General features: G+C 42.4%; 1 protein-coding gene across 8 annotated transcripts in view; it reads left to right on the forward strand.

Moving 5' to 3' along the window:
- Positions 1 to 16,122, forward strand: part of fbrsl1 (fibrosin-like 1) — a 421,085-nt gene that overhangs the window by 176,178 nt on the left and 228,785 nt on the right. For all 8 annotated transcript variants that reach the window (XM_061766519.1, XM_061766516.1, XM_061766523.1 and 5 more), the window contains exon 3: positions 12,243 to 12,344. In XM_061766519.1, the coding sequence (XP_061622503.1) occupies positions 12,243 to 12,344 (102 nt within the window). The remainder of the gene's footprint in view (positions 1 to 12,242; positions 12,345 to 16,122) is intronic.

Below are 16,122 nucleotides of genomic sequence, written 5' to 3' on the forward strand. Positions count from 1 at the left end.
AACATTACTTTTGTGATGGACATACCCAGTTACCAACTAGATTCAGTCCAATTCTGTGGTGTTTGAGGCAACCTATATATACAAGTCGCAGAAGTATCTTGTCCTTTTACGGACAGAGATAAACAATATTTGTGTTCTGTAAGATTTTACCATATTATTAACACAACCAATATAAAAGAGCACACTTTGAAATACATGTCACAAGCAGAAACATGAATGAAAGAAAATAATGAAACAAAATAAGTTACCCACTCTTCTCTTTTTCTGTCTTGAGTTGTTCTTGGGTCAGCAATAGAGAACTAACTCAGATTCAATTTTTCCTTGATGTATCTTTAAAGAGCCATTTCTGGTGTAGATTGAAGAACAGAGTATAAAGTTAGACTGATTAGAAGTTTCAGACTGTTCTTCATCTAGCTCTTGCTCATTTCCTTTCCTGCCCAATCTCATCTTCAGGGTTTAATGGTGTTTGGGTGAATGATTGCGAGATTCTAGGAAGGTACGTGTGAGGTTGTGTGCGCATGTTTGTGGACTTGTTAGAAGGGACCTTTTTTGCCACGTGTGTGTCAGTCTCAACTGATAATTATTTCCGATTACATTTGAGGATATTAAAAATGTCTAAAAGAATGTGTGAGGGAGTTGTCAGGTGAAAGTGCAGTAGCAGCCACAGGTGTGAATGTTTCACTCCCAAAAATCCCTTTTTTCTGCTTGCTGTTAAGATCATGTTCAAAGTGTTAATAGAATCATTAATGGTGTTAAAGCTTGAATGTTGCTTGTGGTGAAATGCTTCACGGACTTTATGATTGTAGTGCTATTCTTCCATAATTTTACTGAAAATTCTTAATGATCGCAGTTGAGGGACTGGCCTCCACGTCAGGAGCAACTCAGTATTCAATGTTTTGACGTTTCTACACAGTTACTATTGTCTACACTATTTCATATTAAGTTCGAGTTGAAAATAACCAAAATTGTTTTTGTGATTCACACATTGATGATATCATGAAAATGATTCCTTCCTAACTATTATGATTCCTTTTAAACACACTTCACTTTGTGTACGCAGAGTGAGAAGCTGCAATGGCAAGCCGAGTTTCAACGAATCACATTTTGAATGTGCATTTAACTATGGTTTGCATTTTAAATGGAAACCAGAATTGACCATGTTCTGATACGAATATCAAATCTAGCCAAGTTACAAGTGTGGTTTTACAGTATTTTCTGATCTTATTACATTTCCCCCCGAGTATCTATAAAAAAATGGACACATATCTGGATAACACGTAACCTGCGGTAGATTTTCACTATCTGAGAACTGTCCTGTATGTGCCATATGTTTTAGGAAGAATAGTTTTCTCAATCCAGTCAAGCTTTGAAAGTCAAACCAATCATCGTTGCACAGTGTTATTTCCATATCTGTCTAAGCGCTTGATATGTCCCACAGACAACTCTTCTTATAAACTGATAAGGGGTTTGATGCTATTCTTATCGCTGGCCATTTGAGTGTTATGGAGTTGAGGATCATAAATGATTAACACATTCATCATAAAACTGTTACTCAGTGTGTGGTTTGTGCACTTTAACCTGCAAGTAGAAACATTTACAACATGTTATCTGTAAGTTTATTTACTAATAAACAGCCTTGGGTTGGGCGATATGGCCTTAAATTGATATCACGTTATAAATTCAATCCCTTCACTGTAACTGTGTATCGCGATATAAACAAAAGTAATGTAATGTAGTGTAAACATTTTGTCATTGAAATATTTCGGAATATGTTGAATATGTTCCTTTGGCTAAGCTAAATTGATTTAAAAAAAAAAAAAAAAAGTGTCATTTGGGAGTCATTTTATTTTGCAGCTCTCAAAAATCACAATCAAAACTCAGCAATCTGTTATGCAAACAAACATAACTTTGCTTATATTATAAATATTTAATATACTATGGATTAATATAGTCATTCAATGCTGAGCTGTGGTATATTAATATAATTTTAACTTTATAAGCCCATCCTCTTGGCTGATGTGTGCTATAATGTTTTAATTCATTTCCGGTTTGTGGCTGTGTCCTGTCTGTAGCTGGGTATTATTTTCTCTTTAGACACTTATTTATTTGCGTATTAATTTGCCTGTTCATAGTTTGTTACTTTCTGTAATCCAGCTCCAGACAGACTTGTATGAAAGGGTACTGTATCATTCAAGCACTTATTCCGGTGTCTTGCGACTACGTTTCACTGTAGTTTAGCAGTTAATATGGCATCTCCATCTTCTGTGTAGCTTATTCGCCGCCATGGAGGCAATGATTAGTGACCTAGAGGAGTAGCCCAGCACCGTGTTTAGCCACGTTAGCTAACCAGCCGCAGCTGTGGAGTAGGAGGAGCTGCCACCACTGTAGTCAGACATGCTTGAAGCCATTTTTACGCTGAGGCAGATGCAATCACATCATCAACAAGCATGATCGTGACTGGCCGGTAGAGTCCTAATCTATACCTTCGCCGGTAGACATTCTGAATTTGGGCCTACCCTCTAAAGCATAGGATGGTGGTGTGTAGGATGACTCTGGTGGTGGGGAGGATGATTAAGAAGACAAAGGCAGAGCAGAGAACCATGTGGCGGAAGCTGAGAAAGGAAGAGTGCTGTGCAGCTTTTCGAGAAGAGGTGAGACAGGCTCTCAGTAGACAGGAGGAGCTTCCAGAAGACTCGACCACTACAGCCAAGGTGATCAGAGAGGCAGACAGGAGAGTACTTCGTGTATCTTCGTGATCGGAGAAAGAGGCAAGAGAGTACTGGGTTTATCTTCAGGTATGAATGGGGAGAAGAAGACTTGGTTGTGGAACCTCGAAGTACAGGAAATCATACAAGGAAAGAGGTTAGCTAAGAAGAAGTAGGAGACAGAGGACTGAGTAGAGGATAAAGGAATACATGGAGATGCGACGTAGGGGCAAAGGTAGAGGTGGCAAAGGCCAAAAAAGAGGCATATGATGACATGTATGACAGGTTGGACACTAAAGAAGGAGAAAAAGATCTATACAGGTTGCCCAGACAGAGGGATAGAGATGGGAAGGATGTGCAGCAGGTTACAGTGATTAAGATGAAAATGTGCTGACTGGTGCCTGCAGTGTGCTGGATAGATAGAAAGAATACTTTGAGGAGTTGATGAATGAGGAAAATGAGAGTGAAGGAAGAGAAGAGGCAGCTGTGGTGGACCAGGAAGTACCAGTTATTTGTAAGCGGCAAGTTAGAAAGGCTCTAAAGAGGATGAACAATGGGAAGGCAGTTGGTCCTGATGACATACCTGTGGAGGTATGGAAGCATCTCGGAGAGGTGGCTGTGGAGTTTTTGACCAGCTTGTTCAACAGAATTCTAGCGGGTGAGAAGATGCCTGAGGAATGGAGGAAACGTGTGCTGGTCCCCATTTTTAAGAACAAGGGTGATGTGCAGAGCTGTGGGAACTATAGAGGAATAAAGTTGATGAGCCACACAATAAAGTTATTGGAAAGAGTAGTGTAGGCTAGATATAGGACAGAATGGAGTATTTGTGAGCAACAGTAAGGTTTTGTGCCTAGAAAGAGTACCACAGATGAATTATTTGCCTTGATGGTGTTGATGGAGAAGTACAGAGAAGGTCAGAAGGAGCCACATTTGTAGATCTAGAGAAAGCCTATGACAGAGTACTTAGAGAGGAACTGTGGTACTGCATGCAGAAGTCTGGAGGGGCAGAGAAGTACAACCCCAATTCCAATGAAGTTGGGACATTGTTTTAAACAAATAAAAACAGAATACAATGATTTGCAAATCATGTTCGACCTATATTTAATTGAATACACTACAAAGACAAGGTATTTAATGTTCAAACTGATAAACTTTATTGTTTTTAGCAAATAATCATGAACTTAGAATTTTATGGCTGCAACACGTGTGTGTGTGTGTATATATATATATATATATATATATATATATATATATATATATATATATACGTCACACTCGCCAAATACCCCATTTAAAAAAAACTAAAACTAATAAAAACTAAAGTGAAAAAAAACCTGCTCTAGAAACTAATTAAAACTAACTGCATTTGAAAAAAGTCAAAACGAAATAAAAACTACCAATAATGGAAAATTCCAAACTATTATAAGCCAAGTGTGGAGTTTGCATGTTCGCCCCATCCTTGCTTGTTTTTTTTCTACGGATACCCTGTTTTCCACCCACATTCTAAAAAAAATGCATGCTAGGTTCATTTGTGTGTGTGTGTGTGCGTGTGTGTGCGCGCATGTTGAATTCATATTTAGTAGCACCACTTTCCTCACCCCTTGCTTGTCTTGCTCCCGACGTGACACATATTGTGGGGGTGATAGAGAGACCCAGGGTCCGCAGGGAATGCTCCTTTGCCGCAGTTCGTCTGTTCTAAATGGCATCCCATGGGAGTTTTAGGTTCCCATGTGGTCGTTGCTTCGTGGGAATCAAGCGGTGGAGGTGGTTTCATTTTCCAGGTTGACTGCTTTGTTACAGTAATGGTCACCAGCCACCCCAGTAATCCTTTCACTGTGCATTATTCGACTGGCCTAATCCACCACCTCTTCTGTTGTTCTATTGTGAACCGCAATTGTACTCACTTTAATGTTGTTATGTCTGGGTGTTTTTGTTTGAATAGCAACGTCAACTTACAGTTGATCGTGTCTCATATTTGTGAATCATCTTACAAATGCTTTGTAGCTCTGGGTGCACAAGAAAGAAGAGAGTTAAAGGAGCATTTTAGGCCTTGTATAATGTGTAACATTTTTTCATGTGGACATTTATTATAAGGCGAAGTCTATGAATAATTCATGGTTAAAAGGCGTAATGGATGCACTGGGACTCGTCAAAATAAAAGCACAAATCCATTTGTTCTCCCTGTAGTAAATCCACTAGCTTGTCCTTGGGCTAATTTCCAACTTGGGACTTGTGGGGGGAGCAAGTGCACGCCTTGATAGCGATTTCAAGCGATGGATGTGTTAGTGGTGCTGTAAAGTGAAAGGGGAGGGAGGGGAAAAATGAAATGAGACATGGTTGAGAAACAAAGCCAGGGATGCCGCCTCCTCTTGATGCCTCACCTTCTTCATCTCACTCTGTTTCTGACTCTCTCCTTCCCACTCTCCCGTCTGTCTCTCACCATAACTCCTCCCCCCTGCCTCTGAGCAGCTGCCACTTCTGAGCCTGAAGAAAATGAAGGCAGATAAATCAATTTGGCCTGTGGCCCGAAAGTGCACTTGTCTGCACCCCGGCCTAGGCGGGGGACATAATGAGCCAATAGATTGAGCCCAGCATCGAGGTGCCTCCTTCAGCCACACCACCGGGACCCTTCCTACACACAAAACTGATTCCTCCCTGAGTAGCGGTAGCAGCCTGTCTATAGGTTAATGGGGGTGAGGGTCCTTTGTGCAGAACACTTTTCAGAACAAATTAGAGGAAGTATCCATATCTCTTCTCCTCAGCCCATTCCCCTATCCTTACTTGCCCCTTCAATCAACAACGCCAGTGCATTCATAGTTTGAACACCTGACTAGAGCATGATAGAGTTGTTCATGTGGGGGGGGCGGGGGGGGGCAAAGTCCAAGATTTAAGGGGAATAAAGACTGACACAGACACAAGGGTGAGGTACAACCTCCCTTACTACTGCTGACAGGTGACGGCTGACTAGGGAGTGACGATACAGAGTAAGAGGAGATGGAACAAGTAGGGAAAGCGAGGTTGCAGGAACCAGGGTCCCCTCAAACCTCCTGCAGGGTCCCCTGAAACCTCCTGAGGAGTTAGGAGGAAAGGGGTGCGACAACAAAGCATCCCCCAGCAGCCTTCAGCCTACTTGTAAGGCTTCAGCGTGATTGGCACTGCCAAGACACAGTGAAAAGGAACTGAACGTTTGCCAAGCCTAACGTGAACTGACGTGGGTCTCTAGTGTCTCTGTCATTGCCTTGACAAGCCCTTTCTAATCAGGGGGGAATTGTGTCTTCACCCAGGGTTAAAGTATAAATGAGCAGACAAAGTCGGCACCACTGAACTTGTGTGTGTGTGTGGGGGGGGATTAAGATGCTGGAGGGCCCTTTGAAGATAATTAAAGAGCAGCGGCCTCCAGAGAAAGACTGGAGGCATGTTCAATACTGAGACTAATGGTGCTAATTTCTAGTACATTATTCATGTAAAACATGGGTTCTCACTTAGCTAGGTATTTTTTTTTATCCATAATATAGACACCAAATAAGTACACTGAGTATCTTGGCATCAACACAAACTAAAAGGTAAACCAACAATAAAAAGCCCAACACTCGTGGAAAAACGGTTATATTCTAACCCATTTTAACAGTTGACTGTTTGTGAAATATGTAAAATGAGTAAAACAAGTGACAAAAGAATGTAATACACTGTATTAAGCAATATAAATTTAAAACAACAAATTTGACAATGGCAAATTGACATGCAAACTTTACACAACAATAACAAATACACCATAACAATACCACAGAGATAGACCAGACCGCGCATAACAGTAACCACATACGAATTAGCAGTGCATTGAAAAGCACCAACAATGCAACCACTAACTCTGTTTAGACAGCAATCAAGCAACAAATTACCTAATAGGGGTGTTCATGGTAATGCATGCATACAACTTTGGAATAAACTTTTTAACTCTGAGACTATAGGAAAAGGTACACAAACGGTCAGCTCTGCTGTGATATTTTGATTGACAGGCGCGTATGACAAACAACACGGACCTTCAACAAAATAGATAATCTAAATACTTGAGTTTCTATTCATTATCTTAAGCCTCGAGTAATTGCATGGGGACTATAACAATATCACCATTGCAACCAGTCCCCGACCCAACTTGAGCTCACAAATGTGCCCTTTTTCATTAATGATTACAAGTCAAATACCAACATATTAAAGTTATGTTTAGGATATTATAGGACCTAATAGACACCCGAGACAGGGAATTAGTCCCAGACTTAATCACAGGCAGGCAGAAGTGCCAATCTTTTGTTAGAGTTGGTGAATTCCTGCAAAGATCAATTGCCCTCCTGCGTTCCATTGAACAACGGCTCAGGGACTGGTCCATTCAAGCTTCATGATTAACTGAGATGCCTAATTAGATGCTTTGCTCTGATCAATAGTCAAGTTGATTGTTGACTGGATACTGTTGCTGCTGGCCACAGCACAGATGGAAACACTTTGGGCACACTCAGGAAATTTCCAGCAGCACTGTTGGGTAAATGAAATAATCCACAGATTTACAGTATTTAATGTACTATATATGTCTGTACTATACCTTGTAGGGCTGGACGATCTTGGAAAAAAAAATATAATGAATTTATTTTGTAAACCTGCAATATACTGTATATTGCGATGAAAAAAATACAGGATAACATGCTCGTGACATGAAAACTAGCACATCTTGTTCCATTCATTTCCATTTTCTCGACCTCTTATCCTCACTAGGGTCGCGGGCGTGCTGGAGCCTATCCTAGCTATCTTCGGGGGAGACGCGGGGTACACCCCGAACTGGTCGCCAGCCAATCACAAGGCACAAACAACCATTCACACTCACATTCACACCTATGGGCAATTTAGAGTTTTAAATTAACCTACCATGCGTGTTTTTGGGATGTGGGAGGAAACCGGAGTGCCCGGAGAAAACCCACGCAGGCACAGGGAGAACATGCAAACTCCATACAGGCGGGGCCGGGATTTTAACCCCGGTCCTCAGAACTGTGAGGCAGATGTGCTAACCAGTCTCCCGCCGTGCCTCTGACTGTTTCCCTTCCATGTATTTTTTGGAAATAAACTGTCAAGATTGGGGTTTTTGAAGGCAAGGCAAAAACGTGGAGGACCCAAGTGGAGGGAAGCAGGGGAGGCAAGGCAGGAGTCCAGTAGTCTCAAAAAATTATATTTCCAAAAAAAGGCAAACAAGGAACATGGAAAAAAAACTAAAAGTCCCACAACTGATAACCAAAGTATAACAAAGAAACACTTGACTAAACCTAAAACTGGAAACAAAACATGACTGGTGAAATAACTGAATGACAACTGGCAACTATCAGAATCATCTTTATTTGTCAAGTATATCCAAAAAACACAAGGAATTTGTCTCCGTTCTAGTACGACAACAGACAGTCAATTGACAGAGAACACTTTTGAGACATAAAGACATTGACAAAAGCAGTCACTGAGCAATAAAGGATTGCTAGTCATCTGGTAATGCCGGTACAATTGATTTTTTTTTTTTTTGACAATTCTGCAAAAAGATGCAGAGTCCTCTAGCACTTCGAGCAGTTTGAATGACTAATATAGCAATAGTCCGGTGCAATGACCATTGCGCAAAGGGCGCAGAGACTTCAAGGAATGTATGCAATTTAAAGTGACTAGTAGTGAGATAATCTGGGACAATGTTGATTGTGCAAAGGTTGCAGATACCGCTCAGTCAGTGTGCAAGTGGTGCAGGTGCTACTCTGGCATGAGTGGCCAGTATTGGTCAACAACAGATATGCAAATAGTGTAGCGTGGCGAGACTACTACAGTGAGTGCACGAGTAATATATAATTGGCCCGACAGAAATGTGACAACAAACTCATGACAAAAAAAAATGGGAGCATGTTGCAATGGAATTGTAGGTTAGCTGTTTAAGAAGTTGATTGCAAGAGGGAAGAAGCTGTTGGAATGTCTGCTAGTTCTAGTTTGCATTGATCGGTAGCGCCGACCTGAGGGAAGGAGCTGGAAGAGCTGGTGACCAGGATGTGGAGGGTCTGAGAGGATTTTGTACGCTCTTGTCTTAGTTCTGGCCGCGTGCAAGTCCAATCTTTTCAGCAGTTTTGATTGTCCGTTGCAGTTGGAGTTTGTCCTTTTTTTGTAGCAGCACCAATCCAGACTGTGATGGAAGAACACAAGACTGATTCGATGACCGCTGTGTAGAACTGCCTCAGCAGCTCCTGTGGCAGGCTGTGCTTTCTCAGAAGCCGCAGGAAGTACATCCTCTGCTGGGCCTTTTTAAGGACGGAGTTGATGTTGATCGCCCACTTCAGGTCCTGAGAGACATAATTCCCAGGAACTTGAAGGTCTCGACAGTTGAGACAAGGCAGCTGGACAGCGTGAGGGGCAGCTGTGGCGAGGGATGCCTCCTGAAGTCCACCATCATCTCTACAGTCTTGAGCATGTTCACCTCGAGGTTGTGTCGGCCGCACCACAGCTCCAGCCGCTCCACTTCCTGTCGATATGCAGACTCGTCACCGTCCTTGATGAGGCCGATGACAGTGGTGTCATCTGCAAACTTCAGGAGTTTGACAGCCGGGTGTGTTGAGGTGCAGTCGTTCGTGTAGAGAGAGAAGAGCAGCGGAGAGAGGAGACAACCTTGGCGCGCCCCAGTGCTGATGCTGCGTGTGGATGAGGTGGTTTCCCCAAGCCTCACCTGCTGTGTGCTGCCCATCAGGAAGCTGTAAATCCACTGGCAGATGGCAGGTGAGAAGCTGAGCTGGAGAAGCTTGAAGGAAAGGATGACGTGGCACAGACAGAGACAATCACACCTGACGACAATGAACCAACAAGAACTGAAAGAAACCAGGGAACTAAATACACACAGATTGACGAGACATCGAGGAACACATGGACAACACACGAGCGGCTGGAGGGAGCTGATTGGTTGACACAAGGTAGAAGGTTAATGAGAACAGGTGGACACAATAACTAAATGAGCACACAAGACATAAACAACATTGAACACAGGAAAACATGAAACAAAACCAAACAACCCAAACCAAAACATGGACCAAAACACACGACATGAAATAGATGGAACACAGAAAAACATTAAACAAAACATGAAACAAAACCTAACACAACCCAAAACATACCACCGCATTTAACATTTATTCGAACGCACAAAAAAAATTTCCTGAAACTTTACTGCATAAATCAAACAAAACGTAAGCATGTTTACGCACGCACTTGAAGAATGGAGAGTCCAAAACATTCTCCAAAGCACCTGAGGACGACACCAGACCTCTGGGGTGCTCTATGTGTTGTTTGAAGGGTTATAATTTACCATAACATTGGTGCTAATCTTAGTTGCAAATCTAGCTTTTCTTGTTACCGTATGCTAGCACTTAGGTTAGCGGACACGCAAGAATGTTTTGCTTCATATTTGGACTGTTATTGTGAGTTTAAACTATTCGCAGTACGATTGTGATTGATGGACTGATTCGTGCAGTGCATGTTGGGTACCTGAGGTATTTTGCCCCCTATATTGCCTTTGCAATGTGACTATTGGGCATGTGCAGATGATCAAACAATATTTCATGCAGCCCAAATACCTTGACACTGTCTGTGCCTCCTTACTCATCAAATAATATCTATATAATATCTTTTTGCTGGTTCTCTTATGAAAATAAAATATACCAACATCATGATAGCAAGTTGAGAGAGACCAAGGATGAGAGGCAAAATTTCAGTTTGAGTAGGCCTGTATGTTTCTCTTTCACCACTTTCACCTTGCATTCCCGGTAAATTGGGGGATCAGAAGCATAGCAGTAGAGCCAGGCTCAATTTGTATGTTCCCTTGAAACAGAACTTGCTGAAGCAGCACACTGCCCTTCACATTGCAGGTTCCCATAGCCGATGCAGTTTGGCTCAATGAAATAATTAGACAATTGCTTTTAACGAGGGCAGGTGTTAAACTTCACACTCTGGTTCCGGCTGGTGGTGTTCTGCCTCTGATACTATACCAGAAGCTGGAAGACCCCACATCCTGCATCAGTCCCATACACACAGGACAGCGAGCTGGGAAAATTCGGCTTCAGATAGCCAGTGTTAAAGAGGCTTGTCTTTCCTAGGCTTTTGCCTATTTTCTGCCATACTCACTCCAAACCCATCATGTCATTCCTGACCATTCCTGACCTCAGATTGCTGTTCACGCCCTCTGGCAATCATCATGCTTGCCCAGCAGCAGCAGTGTAATTAAAAGAGAATCACATCTACTTGGCATGTGAGCTGGTGGGCACAAGGGTAGACAAACACTCTCTCTCAGCTGCCTCCCCCCACCTGCCAGGTGGTAGCGTTCAGGACCTGTCAGATTAGCTGATGACCCTTTTAATTCTTGCCCAGCCGGGGGCCATAATTGATATTTACTGGGAAAGGTTAATTGTAGCAGTGATCTGCTTAAATTACAGTGGAGATCAGGAGACCAGGGCCAGCCGGAGCGCATGTCACCAAGGGAGGTGCTACATGTAAATCGCTAGTTGAATGGAATACACCCTGCAGCCATCGCCAATCTCTAACTCCAAGGTGGGGAGGTAGCATGGGACACTGTGATTGGCTGGTGCTGTAGTGGCCCAGACACTTCTGTGCTTAGCTTCCCAACCTTCCATCTGGTTGGGAATTTGGATGCACACCAGCTGTGGGTCTGAATGGCCTGTAATAAAACAAGCCATCCACAGTAGCATTAGGGTTACCATCATGTGGGTGGCTAAACACTTCTATTTCCATTTGTCCATAAAAGCTAGTAAGTGAGATTTTATACCAAAGGGTTTTTCCATGATATTAGTGGAATGTGACAAACACACAGCGCTGACAAAGTTGTTCGTTGCCTTCCATTAAAAGAAAGAAAACCCACAATGGTCACTGAAACAACTTGAAACTGGTGAGACTGGAATCTACCAAAATGCATAGTGACAAGCCACACAGTTTCAATGAGAATGTCCTTTGGAAAGATGAGACAAAAGTGGAGCTTTTTTTTTTAGTCACATCAGCTGTTGTTGATCTTTATAGATGCAGAAATGAAGCATACAAAGAAAATGTGGTACATGGAGGCAGCTTGGTTATGTTCTGTGGGTGCTTTGCTCTCTCTGGTACATGGTGTCTTTAATATGGGCTATGTATAACGAAATCTCAAGACCGAGGCGTTCTGGAGGGAAATGTGCTACCCAGTGCCAGAAAGCTTGGTCTCAGTCGCATGGTCATGGGTCCTCCAACAGGATGCTAAAAGAAGCCGAAGTACAGAGAGAAAACATACACAAGCCCAAGGAGAACATTCATTCATACAACGAAAATAACATGTACTTGAGATACATTAGTCCAAGTTTGTGTTTTTTTAACTATAGCCCATAAATAGTCATTTGAAGTTATTGTTATTCCGCATTGTAGTGCATTACTTGTACACAAAGATCTTCACTTCGGCAAAAATGAAATTTTGATCCAATTGTGGTTTTCTTTTGTGTCCTCCAGATCAAACCATTAATGCTCTGTCCCATCATATTTTGTAAGGATGAGACAGTGCCGGACTTGAACCTACCTCACAAAAGCAACATCAAGGAGCAGCTGACTGAGGTGAGACATTGCCAAGGCCTTACCATATTGTTTTACTCATTTTCCTTCTACAGAGAGAAACAATAGCATTTTAAAGGGAAAGCTCTAAGGCAAACAAAAAAAGCAAACGCTGAAATCAGATGGCAGATGTTCTAGTAGCCCATGTTTTTTTCCAATTCTCACCTCATGAAAATTTGAGAAAGCACTATTTGACTGGATGCTTATAGACAGGAAATTATTGAGCTGGTCACACATTTTTCAGATTATCTGGCATTATTTCAAACATGGCAGAGTTAAATGTACTGTAGACATGACCAAACAGAGTTTAGCCAAGTGTGGGCTGACCCTGGCATGGAATGAGTTCAAGAAACTGTTCCAATTATGACTGTGCCAGAATTCATATGCCACCTCATTTAGTGGATGAGTAGGTGGCAAAGCAAAATTGAGGCCATGCATTGCTTCAGCGTCAGGCTTGAAATAATGCAATTTAGATACCGGGAAAGTAATGAGAATTTATGCTAAATCCAGAGCAGCATTTTAAATGAATGTAGAAATATGCGTCCTAACAAATGCCTGTCAAGCAGCATCCCACTATCCCCAAACTAAACTCAATGAGAGTGTTCATTTATCTGTCAAAAGCAGGAAGCGAGAGAGCAAATGCAGGCTTCCTTCTCCGCACTGGTGAATCGATGGAAGCAAAAAGGTTTAATGAACTTGTTAAATACACTGTTTTAAGCTATTGAATGTTCCAATGGAAAATCCAGCCCAATTAAAAATCACTAATCTGTCACTTCCTCCTACGCATTGTTTCTACGTCTTGCAGCGTCTGCTTCTCTCATACATTGCCTCATCTGTCTTTCTTTCTCTTTCTCCCTCTCTCTCTCTCTCTCTCTCTCTCTCTCTCTCTCTCTCTCTCTCTCTCTCTCTCTCATTTGTTACAAAAGGATGTCTCTTAATGAAAAAGTCAGAAGGAAGAGGAGGGCTTGTCAGATAAAAACACGACGTCGGTTGACAGCTCTGACAGGGATCTATGACAAGCTCTGAGAAGGAAGGGCCATGAATGAGTGACGGTGGAAGCAATCGTGGTGGGTGCGATGAAGGAGGGGGTAACTGAAAATTGCACGCTGCAATTGCTGACTGTTAGATGTGGAATATCTCTCTAATACACTGCCAAATAAATGGTGCACAGACGCTGGTGGTTGTCACCATGCCATCCACATCTATCCATGTCCAACCATCTGGCTCTCGGTATTTCTCATGTCTGTCTCCCCATGTCTGAGCTGGAGTTTGTATTCCATTTAACCAAGGCCATGAATCACAAACCTTGTGTCATTGCCTTCCTTCCATTTTTTCAGCCACATAAAATAACCAAGAGCACTGCAAACCTGCATCACACATGCTCAACCAGATCAAAAGTAACTAATGATGCCATGCCGGCAATAACTGGAATGGATTCCTCTTGTCGCGTCGCCAAAAGAAATGTGACGTGGATGTTGTCGTCTGTCAGTCATGCATCAATTTGGGAGCAGAGGCAAAAAAAATGTCAAGGATGCTGTTTGTTCATCGCCATGGTTGGCTCTTTATCTGTTTATTTTGACTGGGTAATTGTGCTTGCGGTGCAACGGTGTACCAGCACTAAGACACACATGGATTAGGGAAATATGGGGGGGTTGGGAGGTGATCCTGTGGTGGAGAGGCTGAGGGCGTTGCTGCTGTCGGAGTCTCAAACAAAATTTCCAAATCAACCCACCCACCTGACCTGACTAACTGCCACAGATGACATAGAGCTTTGCATCACTTTCCTAAACATTTTACTGGCACCCTTAAAACTCTCCACAATGATAGAAACAATGGTCTAGGATGGAAAAATGTTAACAGCACCCACTCTTCTCCATTATTTTATTTTTTATGGATTCTGTTTTTTTCTTTTTCTTGGTGAAGAAGGGGGCATGGCAATGTGAAGAGGATTAGGGGGCGGATTTAGCAACATTTCTCTTCTCCCCTCCCAAGCTGTTAGTTAACCCTTCTATGCCGCCAGCATCCGCCCTGTCTCTCTATCAACGAACATAACCAATGCCCTCTCTTTCACACGCACACGTGTGCGGGCACACACACACACACACACACACACACACACACACACATCCCTTCACCCTCCCCCAAACTCTCGCTCTCTGGGGCGGGTTCTTAAATCCTTTTGAAGTCCTAAGCACTGCAGAAATCCATTGAGAGCCATGTATAATGGCTTTTAAGAGAGAGTGTTTAGCTATATGCCGACCCTATGGCTTATGAACCGCTGGCGTTTTAATGGATCCCCCTGCTCCCACCCCTCTTTTTCTCCCTTCACCAGTACTAAATCCAATGGATTGTCCCTCATTATCATTTAAATAAGCCTCTCTTACTGCCCAGAATGTGCCATGTTGAATGAACTCTGCATAGTTCAGCTAATTCCAAATGGCCTTGGCCTCCTATCACCTTAGGTTTAGGTCCTATAAGCACACATGCACAGCACACAACACTTGTATATGCAGACTTATTTATACAGATGTACATAGCCTGTTTAAGCTTGGTGTATGTACACACAGACCACAGAATTTTCACCAGAACATACTTTTGGTTTTTGTGCACATCATTTACCTCATATCTAGTTTTTCATCCTTTCTTCTCCCACCACTCCTTCCTGGTCTGATAGTGAAGGGATCAGAGAGTTTGAGATGGACATGGAATAGCCTTTTGTTTCCCGCAGAGCCTGCTTTCCGGTTCGCGGCAGGACTTCTGCGTAATCATCACCACAGGAGCTGTCCTGCAAATCAAGGGGGCACACAGGCGTTGATGAGCACTGAAGCCTAGAACAGGTGTGGAAGAATGAATGAGGGGCACCAGGAAAGGAGACAGTCCTGGTGAAGGTGTGGGGGAGGTTGTTTGGATTGAAGGTAGACGCATGGATGAAATTGGTCTAGCAGAAAAGTTCCCTCCAGAGAACAGTGGGAGAAATTGCCTATCTAGACAGAAGAATAAAAGCAGTGAAAAGTGGAAGTAGAAGGTAGGATTTTGAGATTGGTGCTCCTGCTGGGTGAAGACAGACTGTGCCAGAGAACAGAACACAATGCAGGCTTTTCTGTATCCATCTGATTCTTGTTTGACATTTCGAGGGATGCATAGGAAATCACAGGAGGGGGTTGATGTCTCCTTCTAATGTTTATCTCTGATTATAGTTAAGTTGATATAGATATTTAGCTTTTCTACTTCTTTGTTCCCCTTTCTGAGGGATCTTTGTGGGGACTCTTTAAGCCCTGCAAAGAATGTTCAATTAAAGAAGAATTCCCTTCGGAGCCTGAATCTTTTGTTATTATTATTATTTTTTTTTAGATTTATATACAATATGGAATGATAGACTACCTTTCATTGTCAGTGACAATGGAATTGCAATGATCTCTCTCACTGCTTGATAATATGCAAGGTTTGCCTGTGAGTAAGGCTGGGCAATCTACAACCCCAATTCCAATGAAGTTGGGACGTTGTGTTAAACATAAATAAAAACAGACTACAATGATATGCAAATCATGTTCAAGCAATATTTAATTGAATACACTACAAAGACAAGATATTTAATGTTCAAACTGAGAAACTATATTGTTTTTAGCAAATAATCATTAACTTAAAATTTTATGGCTGCAGCACGTTCCAAAGAAGCTGGGACAGGTGGCAAAAAAGACTGAGAAAGTTGAGGAATGCTCATCAAACACCTGTATGGAACATCCCACAGGTGAACAGGCTAATTGGGAACAGGTGGGTGCCA

Source organism: Phyllopteryx taeniolatus, chromosome 3 (genome assembly GCF_024500385.1).
Source record: "Phyllopteryx taeniolatus isolate TA_2022b chromosome 3, UOR_Ptae_1.2, whole genome shotgun sequence".
Lineage (NCBI taxonomy): Eukaryota > Metazoa > Chordata > Actinopteri > Syngnathiformes > Syngnathidae > Phyllopteryx > Phyllopteryx taeniolatus.